At 44.9% G+C, this 12,586-nt stretch overlaps 2 protein-coding genes across 4 annotated transcripts in view; one reads left to right on the top strand and one right to left on the bottom strand.

Moving 5' to 3' along the window:
• Positions 1-6,303, top strand: part of Slk (STE20 like kinase) — a 52,826-nt gene extending 46,523 nt beyond the window's left edge. For all 3 annotated transcript variants that reach the window (XM_048438983.3, XM_048438981.3, XM_087907824.1), the window contains one exon: positions 2,874-6,303. In XM_048438983.3, the coding sequence (XP_048294940.3) occupies positions 2,874-3,020 (147 nt within the window). In that variant the 3' untranslated portion in view covers positions 3,021-6,303. The remainder of the gene's footprint in view (positions 1-2,873) is intronic.
• A 1,678-nt stretch (positions 6,304-7,981) lies between these two features.
• Col17a1 (collagen type XVII alpha 1 chain) overlaps positions 7,982-12,586 on the bottom strand; it is a 43,942-nt gene continuing 39,337 nt past the window's right edge. The window contains exons 46-54 of the mRNA XM_085694081.2: positions 12,323-12,463; positions 11,828-11,917; positions 11,620-11,730; positions 10,925-11,071; positions 10,332-10,688; positions 9,667-9,804; positions 9,376-9,438; positions 9,164-9,244; positions 7,982-8,866 (exon numbers count right to left, since the gene is read on the bottom strand). Of these exons, the coding sequence (XP_085550207.2) occupies positions 8,814-8,866; positions 9,164-9,244; positions 9,376-9,438; positions 9,667-9,804; positions 10,332-10,688; positions 10,925-11,071; positions 11,620-11,730; positions 11,828-11,917; positions 12,323-12,463 (1,181 nt within the window). The 3' untranslated portion in view covers positions 7,982-8,813. The remainder of the gene's footprint in view (positions 8,867-9,163; positions 9,245-9,375; positions 9,439-9,666; positions 9,805-10,331; positions 10,689-10,924; positions 11,072-11,619; positions 11,731-11,827; positions 11,918-12,322; positions 12,464-12,586) is intronic.

Below are 12,586 nucleotides of genomic sequence, written 5' to 3'. Positions count from 1 at the left end.
CTGGTTCTGTACTTTCTTTGTATCAGGTGCAGTGACATGATGGATGTGGAGATGAAAAGACAATATCCCTATTCCCTGAGTCCAGGGTGTGTGAGAAGTGATTGCAGGTTGGGGGACCCTTGCTGGGGCATAGGTTAGAGCATGACGCAGGGCACAGAGTACATGAGCACCGGAGGAGGAGGGCCGAAGTCTCTGTGAGGAGGGCTTTAATTATATTATAATTATGTTATAGTGGCCATTAATAATAACTTGCAGGCAGGTGGGTAGATTGGAAAGAAATAGGACAAGCAGAGAAAGTAGAATGAGCAAAAATACTGCATGTGGAAAATTACAAATAGTTCTTTCCCCTTGCAGAGTAGCTAGGGTGTGGGGCATCAGGAAGGAGCACAGGAAGGAAGCAGTGACTGCTGAGGAACAGGTCTCTTTAATTACACTTAAGACACAAAGCATAAGAATGGCTTATTTCCTCCTTCCTCCATTTCTCTTGTTTGTAACCGGGCTTCCCTGCTGGCCTGATTTCATGAGTTAACCACTGTATCTCTGGCTGTTACTCTATTGTCCACTTTCCTTTATTAACCCTTAAGACATCAACATTTCTTTTTGTGAGCTTTCTGCCTGCTGTACATCTCAGAGATGGTGGTACATGTCTTAAGTCCAAGGTCCTCCTCAGTTACATGATGAATTTGAGGTTAGCCTGGGCTACATGAAACCCAGTCTCAAAAAGAAGGAGAAAAAAACAAGTTAAAAGAGGTGATGTGCATATCGCAGGGTCTCAGCACTTGGGGCCATAGGTGGTTATAGTGCTGTGACTGTTCATTGGTGCCATGCCTATTGCTATTCTGAATCAGGGTTTGCTTGTATTCCATGCTGGCCTCAAGCTTGCTGTGTTCCTGCCTTAGGCTCCCGGACACTGAGACTACAGGCATGCGCACTCCATCCAGCTCATTGGTTTCCTTCCTGTCAGTTTGAACTTTTTTCCTCCTTTCATCTAGGCCTCTTTTCCAGTGTCCTTGTGTCTCTGAGTCTTTGTTTCTTCACTTGATTACCATCTCAAATGTTCTTTATCCTGGCTTATTTATTTTTCTTTGTTATTGTCTTCATCACCAGATATATTTCTTGTCTTATTTCATGAGAATGTAAGCTGCTTAAAAAGCAGGGACTTTCTCTCTTTGTTCGCTGACCTGTATCTTGGTGTTAGAGGAGTTCTTGGAATGCTCTGAGTGACTAGTGCTCCGCTGTTGAAGCTAATGGAGGACGTCACAGCAGACTTCAGAGTGAACTCAGTATTGATCTCACCTTTCCTTCCTCCAGTAGCCCCACCAGCATGGCGTGTTCCCTCATCGTCTCTCTTAATTGACATCCAGGTTAGAACCTTAACCTGTGGCACTCAGCATTCAAGCAGGTATTAATTGTGACTCACTTTTAGTGTGTATTCTCTTTCCTGTTGCCGAGCTTGCTCAACCATGTCCTCATGGATCTTCTGACCTTAGTTCCCTCCTTATTCTTTCTTGCTGGCTGTTGCCAGTTATCCCCATGAACATCTGAAGATGTCGTAGAGGGGTTGATAATTTCAGTTCCATCAAGTATAACATAAATCCTCGATTTGGCTCTGAAGCCTTCACAGTGATACACTTGGGCTGTAGTCTTTCTGACTTTTTCACCCACTAGCCGCTTTGTTCTCAGTGTGCTGCAGCATGGGTAGAGTAGCTGTTCCTTCTGCCACCCTGTCTTTGTGTCACTTTTACCTGCTCTTCCCAGCGTACCTTCTCCGTCCTGCCTGTCAATTCCTGACCCTGCTTCATGGTTAAGTTCATGTTGTATTTCTGAGAAACCGTCTTGTGCTTTGTTTCAACCTAAGCAATAGCATTTTTCTTTAAATGACATACCTATAATCGCTGATACCTGTCCATTCAGTTCATTAAAACAATATTATAAGATGGAGGCCTGGGAAGGCCATGTCCAGAGTTCTGTCATGGTCAGGTTCTGGCGAGGGCCACCTTCTTCAGGAAAGAACTCTCTGCATGCCCCTTTAAAGAATAGTAGTCCCATTTAGAGGGCTCCAGTCTTGTGACCTAATCACCACTCAAAAGATTAACCTCAGGAAACTATCAGGGTTAGGTTTCAATAAATTCAGCTCTTTATTCTGTAAACGGAGACTACTTGTTCTTTTCCCGGCTGCCCAGATCTGAATAATCACACAGAAACTATATTAATTACAACACTGTTTGGCCAATATCTTAGTTGTATTTCTAGCCAACTCTTACATCTTAGGTTAACCCATTTCTATTAATATCTGTATCACCACAAGGCTGTGGCTTACTGGGCAAGGTGCTCACATCAGTCTCCTTCAGCAACTAACATGGTGTCTCTTTGACTCTCCCTACTCTCTCTATAGATCTCTGTTTGGATTTTCTGCCTGGCTTTATTCTGCCTTGACATAGGCAGAAGCAACTTCTTTATTAACCAATGATAATAAAACATATTCATAGTGTACAGAGGGGAATTACACAGCAAGTATTTTTGCTGAGATGAATATAGTTTAGATCTTAGGTTTATATGACTTGTAGTTCAGTGCAGAAGAAAACCATGTATGTCAGTAACTGACACAAAAAGTAGGTGACAGTTACTAATAGTGGTCACTTGTTACGTTTGGTGTTCACATGGCATGCTAACAAGGTAAGTTAGGCAGTGCCTTTCTATAGCAGAGGACTAACTGAACTGAGTCTTGAACCTGTGACCGTGGGAAGTGTGTGGTCTTAACTATTGAATAAAATGTTTGGGGTTGGTAGGTTTAATCTTGGCTATCAGAGTAAATTCCGATTTACATGTACAGTGTAAAACAGTGCATAATTGTTTGTCTCTTCTTTTTTAAGACACTGGAAGAAGAGTTTGCCAGGAAACTGCAGGAGCAGGAAGTGTTTTTTAAAATGACTGGGGAGTCCGAGTGTCTTAATCCATCAGCGCAGAGCCGTATCTCCAAATTCTACCCTATTCCCACCTTGCATTCCACTGGGTCATAGCGACAGCAAGCATTCTCTGTCTGGATTTGGCTTCTAAGTGCATCGTTGTGTCCTCTTCATCTTCCACAGCACATGTGACTCACAAAGACAATCACCTGTCCATCTTCTCGGTGGTTTTGAAAATTGGTTTCTTGGATTTTTTTGTTAAGCAAACAAAGATGAAGGGCAAATGAACTAAGACAGATGCTAGGCCATGTTGGCAAGTAGCATCTTGCAGTAATTCCCTAAGGTGATTTTGTATATTGACCTTAAATATTGTATTCTTTAGACATAGTACTGAAAAATGCCAGAGAAATGTTTAAAGTTATTTGGGGGAAAAAAAACCAAACCTGTTACATCACTAAGTATTAATAAATATCATTTTACTTGATTTCTCAATGATGCTAAATTCTATAGTTAAAATTCTGCTGTAGAATTGGAGTGATTTTCTTTTGGTAAACCAACTATTATTTAAAAGCCATGAGTTACAGAAATATGCTATTGATTCAATACATAGATATATTTTTTATCATTAAGCAGGATCAAAGTCTTTTAAAAGAGAAAGGTTGTTTCAGTAATCTGTCACAAACATTAGCCTGTGTGGGCAGGAACAATAATTGAGGTGCTAATTTTATTAAGATAGTGCCTAAAACACTAAATTTTAATCATATATAAAATAGGGTTTTCTTTTTGATCAGCAGGAACAAAATACCCTTCTCACTGGTAGACATTGCTGTTTTAAAAACGTGTTTATATTGCCATTTAATATTCATTCTAAAACAAATGTACAAAGTATGGAAAGATGAATGAACTAGCTTTAAAATGTGCAGATTGAATTTAACAGAGCTCACCACAATGTCATATCACAGACCGAGCTCGCCCACGTCCGAAGCCTCCATCTCAGAAGTTCTATGTCTCAGTGACGCTTAGGTCCTCTGTGCCCCGAGCTGCAGTCACAACTACAGTTCTGAAGCTAGTCTTAGAAGAAGCGTCGTCCACAAAGGATTTTCATTCAGTATCAGACACACATGCAAAGTGATATTGTAAGGTTTCAGATGAGGTTATTCAAGTGCATTTTGGTTTTATTTTGTTCCATGTTTAAATTAATTTCTTTGAGTAGGAAAAGCCTGAAACCTTTATCATGTGGTTGCTGGTACATGTGCTCATCAATGAAGTGTTCACTCTTAGTTCCTTCTGAAGCTCAGAATCTCAGCCGCGTCAGGTCAACAGTATTATAAACAGCACATTTGTGAACGATGCTTGCTGCCTGCCATTGGCATCCTGTTCTCTTCTCAGAGTGCTAGGTACCAAACTGTAAATGTTTCAGTTTTTAGTTATATTTTGAAGTTGGTGGAAAAATAGAACTGTCAATGTAATGTGGAAACACCAGTTCATATTAAGAAAATGTAGATGTCTGTAGTACTTTGTTGCCGTTTATTTGAAAACTTTGGATGCTGGACTTTATCTGGTTTAAAAATGCATGTGTAATTTTAACTTTATAATTATTTTGACAAGCTTAATTTTCTTGGACAACCTTGTAGGTAGCCTTAACTTTCAGCCAATTTTGTTTTTTATATAAATATATATACGTATATATTATAATGTATGGTTGTAAATTCATACACTTAGCACATGAATGTGTTACTGTATACAGAATTCTTAATGCTTTATTTTCAGATGCTGGGTTGAAAACTGTTTGAAAGCCTTTAAATATATCTTTATAAAGTAATATTTAGGATGATGATGGAGATTGTTTATATTGTTATGATAAAAGACAGAATTCTGTTGCCCAGTGTATTTAATGATTTATTTGAAGAGGGAGAGGGGAGGAAAGCTCTTATCCACCACTTTCTCCTTTGAAATTTTCAGCTTATTGGATTTTTACAAATGAATACTCCAGTCAGTGGGCTTTATTTTCAGTATCATTTAGGTAATTGTAGACACAATTTGGTCTGAATATCTTTCCTTCCTGTTTCTATTCAGCTTGACATTTAGAGCATTGTATCTGGAATGGAGGCTGGAGGGGTTGTCTACCTGAAGCCTGCTCTCTGGATTCCCCGTTCCTCCTTGAGTTTTCTTTCAAGCAAGGTTGTATTCCTGTGGATGCAGAGACTGTCCTGCGGTACATTTGTAGAGGGGACACTCCTCTCCACACTTCAGGTTATATATAGAAAGTGTTTTGTTATAGAACACGCAGTTTCTAAACTTGTTCTTCCTTCAAGACCTTATGCCAGTAGATAACAGTGATCATTCTTTGCTGGGTGAAGTATAGGTGGGGAGTGGCTGAGGGCATCGCCTTCTTTGAATCTGAGGGTGCAGTCAATCCATCTCCTGATGAAGTTGTTTGGTTGCTGTGGCAGAATGCCCTATTCAGCACATAAAGGAAATTCTCCATGCGGTCGCCTCCCCTTTCCCTGCATGCTTTGGCTACGCCACACCTCCACCCACTACACTTCTGCAGGTCCGGCTCCTAGAGCTCAAGCGCAGGGTTTCCCAGACCTGTTGACCCCCAGGCTGTGGGTTGCTGAATTAGCTGCTGTTTTAGTTGGAGTCACAGTAAGCTCCCTTTTACCCTTTTCTGTGGGTGAGGAGCAAATTTAGAGTGCTTTTATTTTGCTGAAAATATTGGAACCTTCCCACATGCCAGGACATGACAGATTGTAACTAAGTAAAAAGCAGAACCGGAGCTACCTCGAAGCAGTGTCTCAAGCACACGCTCTCAGGCACATGAGGCCTTCCCCGTGCAGGCTTCTCTGATTTCTTGAGCATCAGCACGTCTCAGAAGTAACTTTTTTTATACTCTTCCAGGTCCCCTGTGCCCTCATACTTTCCCCATTCCACACTGTGCTAATTATATGACAGAGACTCTTCTAAAAAGCCAAATTCGGCCAAATTAATAGCTAGAGATATTGCAGACTGCCCGGCCTGGGAACTGCAGTTGAAGAAGAGGTGTCAGTTTTAATGGCCTTCTGGTCCTTTCGGGAAATGGTCTTGTAGGACACGGGTGATATTTTCAGTGTGTCTCTTACGTCAGAGGAACAGTTAATGCCTCTGCTGTTGCTGTTCTTTGGCTGACATAGTTTTGATAATGCTTTAAAATTTCTGCTACAAAGCTTGGAATAGAGTTGACCAGTTTCAAATGTTGGCTGCAGCTTAAAAATGTGATTCTTTGCAGTGTAATAAGTTCACAAGCTAAATTTTCGAAGAGAATTTCATTTCACGTTATGCTTCTTGTATACTTGGGATTAGAAACATGTCTTTTCAATCACGGGATTGTCAAACAATAAAGTTATTTCTTAATCTATTTTGGGAAACATTTTTTTAAATTAAAAAAAATCTTAGAAATTGTCCTGCTGAGACACTTTGCAGGTCTGTCCCCCTGCCTTTTTGTCCTACTTACATTTTTAAACTTGCACTTTCCTTAGTCTTCTGACCTTCTGTGTTTATCATCAATCCTAGTCATCTGTGGTAGTCTCTCCCTCCTGACAAATGTAATTTTTAACTTGCTGATAAGTACCTTCCAATATGCGGACTCCTCTGGGAGGAACTTCAAATGTCTGTGCTGACATAAAGTGTGTGTGTGCTTTAATTTCATTTTCTTATTGGAATAGAGTATTTGTTTCACCAAGTGTTTCAAATCCAATGAAAAATCATACACTAAAAAGTCTTCTTGTTATTTGTCAATTGATTTGTTCAACACCACTCAGTGGACACTGGCAACCCTGCTTGGCATGTGTGCAGCTTGGCTAGAGGGAGGCTGTGATGTCATTTTCTAATCTCAGAGTGCTGTGCACTACTGAGCTCATTCCTGACCGCTGCCCCCTTTCCCAGTGAAACAAAGAGCCTCAGATGCACTGCTGTCCAGCTGAAGTATGGCTCATGTGTCCGTCCTCTCTGGGTTTTGTCTGAAGAAAACTGCACAGTTGGACTTCCCTCCCATTTCTTCTGAGTGCCGAACTCTGTGAAGACTTAGGTGTCTTCGTAAAGTCTAACAAGGGAACATTTCCTAGGTCTGATTAATCATGGTAGCAATCATTAACATGTAATACTTGAGCCCCAAAGTAAAAAGTACTGCTTCAAAAGCTTTTCATTATGAAACTGATAAATTCTTTCAAAATTAAAAGATGCATTGCATTCATTGTTATCCACAATGGATATTGTTCCCTGTGGGTGATAAAGCAAGTTATCTGAAATTGTGAAGGCTATATGAATTCATGTGCAAAGATTCCCCCATGTTGATTCTTATGGGTAGCCATCAGGATATAACAGCCCGGCCAGAAGACCATGCAACGTTCTGTTGATGCGCTTACATCGGTACTGCTGCAGCTGCTTGTTGGAGTGAAACTAAATCATGTCCTTTCTCTAGGATATGTCAGATATTCAGGAGAGAGCATAGAAAAGTAAAGAAAGTCATCTCAGAACTTAGGAGGCAGAGGCAGGCAGATCTCTGAGTTTGAGGACAGCCTGGTCTACAGAGTGAGTTTCAGGACAGCCAGGGCTACACAGAGAAGTGAATTTATATTAATCCCATGCTTAATTACCCAGCAGTTGGGAGTCACAGCTTGTAACAAATTAACAAACTGCCATTGCCCAAGTGCAGACTCTTCTGATCTTACCATGCATTTCTTTGGGGTATCTGATATGTGTACATTTTCCTTAGTAGACATTTTTGTGGTTTATATATTTGGCCTCCAGTCATGCATTAATTGCAAAGAAGCTTGCTAATTTGTTGTGTAAGTGTTTCTATTTCAAGGAACTTAGAAAAAACAAACTTCTTTGACCGGTGTGTCCTGGTTGAGCTAGTAGCTTCAGATGAAAGTCTGCTTTAGAGCTCTCAGGGATAAAATGTTAAAAAGCAGGGCCTAAAATTCAACCAGTCTTCTCTGCTAATGTTGTAATAAACAGCGTTAGACTCAGACCCAGGTAACACAGATTCTTTTTTTTTTTAGCTTTCTTTTTCACATGATTCATAGTAAACATACTAAAAAAGAAAAAAAAAACCTTTAATTGAAAATTTTACAATTGAAATGATTTTTTCATATTACAGCTTACATACAAATACTTTTAGACAGTGAAAAGTGCTTAAAAACCAGCTGCACCCATGCCCTTTCCTATGTGCAGAATGGGGTATGGAGGCCATGTTTCCCTCGCATGGGTATTTCCTCTTCCTTCCTTGTCTGCTGCCCCTCTTGTACTGTCTGCTGTGGTCTAGTGTACTGTCATATCATGACTTCCAGCATGCACAGGGACACAGGCCATAGCTCCAGTGGGAGGTGGTTGGCATCTCTGCTGTGATAATTATCCTTGAAGGAGGGGAACTTCTGGAGAGTGCAGAGTGAGCAGGGAAGGAACTGAAGCACAGCCTTGGTAACAGTGACCAGAAACCCATCAAGTGTCACCCCGCCAAGGCCCCCATTCCCATTTTCCATTTTTCTGGGCTCATTTTCTTAGGCAAAGCGCCAAGACTCCCCAACCAACATTTATGTATCTGGCTTCTGAGGTTAGGCCTGAGTTAAGCCAGGGAGCTAAAGAAGCCAGGGAGCTCAGATCTATATAGCAGAGAGGTTAAATCTCATATTAAATTTTGCAGCTATTCTGAAGGCCCACCCAATCAATGAAGCTGTTTCCAACTGTGTGTCTTTGAACTTTCTGTATGTATATATTTTGTTCCAACTAGAACAAGTGTTGCTAGGTGACTTGGTCTCGACAAGATGTAAACCAGTTCCAGTTTTCACCCACAGGGGATAGTTGGACAGACACCCGAGCATATTGCAAGAACTGGTCCAAGAACCTGGTGGTTCTGCCAAGTGCAACTTATGGCTTGACGGCAATACTTCTCCTCCTCCTCCCAGCGTAGACTTGGTCGCCTGAAAGTCCAAAGATGAGTAGGGGTTAAATGTGTCATGATCTATAGGACCAGTGATACCAACAATGATTGCTAAAAGTGGCTTGAATAGTTAATACTTTGTAAAACTACTTATTTTCAAGTTATTTGCCCTTTTTGTTGCCAGGTTCTTTCTCACTCTGGGCAGCTCTGGTCTTCCTCCTCAGCTGTGCTAAATTCTGCATAAGTTTTTGTTTGAATTTCTCAGACTAGCTTGGAAGCAAATTACTTTTTCTCTGCTGAGCCCCAGAACCTCAGAAGCCACAAGATTAGGACTTACCCTTGTCTCCTTTCTCTCCTTTTTGCCCTCGAGGGCCAGGTGGCCCAGGAGGACCTCGTTGTCCAGCAAGACCCCTGTCACCTAAAAAGCACAGAGAAGATGTGACATGTATGAATACAAGGCTGAAGGCGTGGCACAGTGTGGTGCCAGCAAAGGTGCTACTACTTGTCAGTAAGAGGTGATCATTACACATGATCCCCGATGCCACTTACCTTTGGGTCCTGGGGCTCCCGCCTCTCCCTTTTGCCCAGGTGGGCCTGGAATAGCTCCATAAGCTGCAAGGAAGGAAAGAATCTGGTTTTAGACTAGAGGTTGCCGGAGGCTTGGGAGGTCGAGCGGTTTGTTCAGAGCCACAGATAGTGGAATCTGGGCTTGTACAGGGAAGTGAAGCTGGCTTCACCGGTTTTGGAATCTCAGCTATGGGGAGGAGGCATTTGTGTGTCAGGCCCCTTGTGAGACTGAGCAGCAGGTTAGTGCTGGGGAAGCTGTGAGGGCATGCTTACTCCGGAAGAAGTCCATGAGGTCCTGTGTCACATTGCTGTAGGCAGAGAAGACCTTGCTGATGCCAGGAGGGCCCTGGGGCCCAGGAACGCCTGGTGGGCCCTGGACAGTGTAGGCCATCCCTTGTAGCAGGCCTTGACCTGCAGAACACCAGGATGCAGGTAGGAAGCAGATACCACTCACAGTGGTAAGCTGCAGCAGAAGGACAGTATCCTCAGACAGCCTCGCTCAAAGCAGCTAAACTAGAGGAAACTGCCCTGAGGAAGAAGCCCTGCAGCTTCCTTCTCTGTTCTTCGAGACTGGCCTGGCCTGTTGTGACATTCCTCGGGGGCATTTGGCTTGCAGACCTGTGCTGATAACTAGAGCGGGGGAAGGACTTCTTGGCTAACAACTGACAAGTTGCATCTGTTACTATCAGACTTGCTCTGAGCAGAATACCAAGCTCTTCCGTGTGCCCTGTTCCCCACAGCCCGGGTGTCAATACTGGGGTTCCTTGCACTGAGATGGTGGAGACTTGGGACGAGGTCTCCTCTCTTTCAATCCCTGCTCATCTGACTCTAGAGTTTCTATCTTCACATTCATTAAAAACAAGGGCCAGTTTGTGAGGACTATGTGCCAAGAAGTACTCATGCTCCTCCCCCTCTGAGGTCCAAGGGTTCCAACTTACGCTGCATACTCTCCGACACCCGCACTGCCAGCTTGTTGTAATCCAGGTCTCCAGTGAAGCCAGCACCGAACGAATCACCATTGGTGCCATATATGCCACCTGCAGCGGCCCCATAACCTCCTCCTGGGCTGATATCAGTACCATAGGGACCCCCATCTCCTGCACCGAAGGCTCCACCTTCGCCCAGGGAGCCTCCATTGGCTCCCCCTATTCCTGTGGAAGAGCTGTAGGAAGTGCCTCGTCTGGCTGAGGAGCTGCTACCCCAGCTGTAGTTCTCTCTTAAGTGACCATTTCCAGGTGGTCCTTGGGGGCCTGGAGGGCCTGGAGGGCCAACGATGAAGCTACGGACATCAGGACCTGTGGGGTAGGAAGATGCATTAGCCCAGATTGCAATGGACAAAAGACTTGGGAACTAGGGGTCTCTGGAGTTTGAATAAAATCCCTTAGTGCCAGGGGACATGTCCAGAAGAATGCAGTTGAGTAGAGAAACTGGTTTGTCTGAACTACTGACAATCTTGTGCCTACTGTGCCACTTACAGGAGTAATGAAGACCTGGGGGGGGCACAGTAGGCGACCAATGTCAAGGCACCTACTTGTAAGGTAGTTAATCAGCTCGCTGCGGAAGTTGTCGCTGTTTTCAGCTGCATAGGTGGCCAGAGCTGCTGAGACACCTGGGGGCCCTCGAGGACCTGGGGGTCCAGGAGGGCCTGGAGGGCCTGCGATGGAGGACAAGCCAGCAGCTGGGTGGGAGGAAAGGGAACGAGGAAGGTCAGGGTCCTGGGTCCTGGGTCAGAGAAAACTAGATGCTCAGTTTTCCCTTGACCTGCTGTGGGCCCTCCATGGATGGAGAGAAGCAGATGGGAAGTGGAGGGTGGAGTAGAGGAGGGTGGGGGATGCTTACCGGGCCCCTTGCTTGCTGGAGGAGAAAGGACTAGGTGTCCCCTTTCTGACATCATTTGGGGATGGCTGCTTCCAAGAGGCCCTTCTACCCAACAACCCACATCCTGTCCTCCTAGACCTTCACTACCAGGCATTAGAGCCCTTATCCCATGACTGATCACATGGCTCATGAGTTCTGCAAGGGCTACTTGCATGAGTTAAGAGCCCTGAGTCTTCCCCTGCCATGGCTCGTGGCCCCCTCAGGCCCCAGAGTCCATCCCTGTGCACACTCCTTTGGGGAAGGGCACATTGATTCAGTTCTCCTTGGTGGCCCTAGCGAGGATTAGGGATGCCCGTGGGGTCAGGCTGCAGTCCTCTGCCCTTCTCTCCCTGCTCCCCAGTGTCCTACTGTGCAAGTAGGATGAGAGGTCCTCCACGCTGATGCTGGACCACGCGCTGCCTGGCATCCCGGGTGGCCCGGGGGGTCCTGGAGGCCCAATGATGTCCCTATAGTCAGACCCTGTGACGTCGATGGACAGTAAGGAGTCAGTCCCAGCTGAATCAAAGGTTCAGTTTTCATCCCAAACCTATAGATGGGAGTCCCTGCTTGGCCTTACCTCGGAGCATGGTGAGCAGCTCCTCATAGGATGTCCCTGGCAGGCCAGGGGGGCCTGGTGGGCCAGGATGCCCAAAACTGATTCCAGAACCTGGGGAACAAGGTCTCAAGTTATTGGGGACTCACATAGGACAGGGAAGCTCAGATACAAACGGCCTGTCGGGAAGGAGAGCAGAGAGCCATTTGGACTGAAGCGGGGTCTGAGGAAGGGAGAGAAGGGGTTGGAAAGAAGATGAATAGGAGAGAGATGCAGACAGTCTGGGCAGTGACGCTGGGGAGAGCACTGAGCAGAGCGCGGGGTCACACAGCGGCTGGATGTGGAATGAGCACACATATACAAGTGTGCTCGCGGCTCAGGCTTGCTCTGAGCTGCCCTGGAGATTGCAATCCCTGCAGGGCTCAGTGCAGCTGGCAGGGGGGTGAGGAGGGGTCAGTGGGGTCATCTCAGTGACACTGGATGCCCGAGTCCTCGCTCTGTGCCCTTCTGACCACTCACTTGACATATAGTTGAGAATGTGTCTGCTAAGCTCTCCATAGTCCAAGGACAGGAGGGACCCATCTCCACCGACTCCTGGTGGCCCTGGGGGACCCGGGGGGCCTGCCAGGTTCTGACGCAGGAACTGCCACACATCATTCCCTGGAAAGGAGAGGGTATGCTTTATGGATCAACCCAGAAGCCCAGTCAGGTCCACCTGCTCAGCCTGGCTCCCAGTATTAGGTCTTGGTCCTTGGGGGACACACACACACACACACACACACA

This window comes from Myodes glareolus, chromosome 7 (genome assembly GCF_982192425.1).
Source record: "Myodes glareolus chromosome 7, mMyoGla1.1, whole genome shotgun sequence".
Classification (NCBI taxonomy): Eukaryota; Metazoa; Chordata; class Mammalia; order Rodentia; family Cricetidae; genus Myodes; species Myodes glareolus.
Note: the sequence above shows the minus strand (reverse complement) of the source record. Positions and strands in the feature narration are given on the sequence as shown.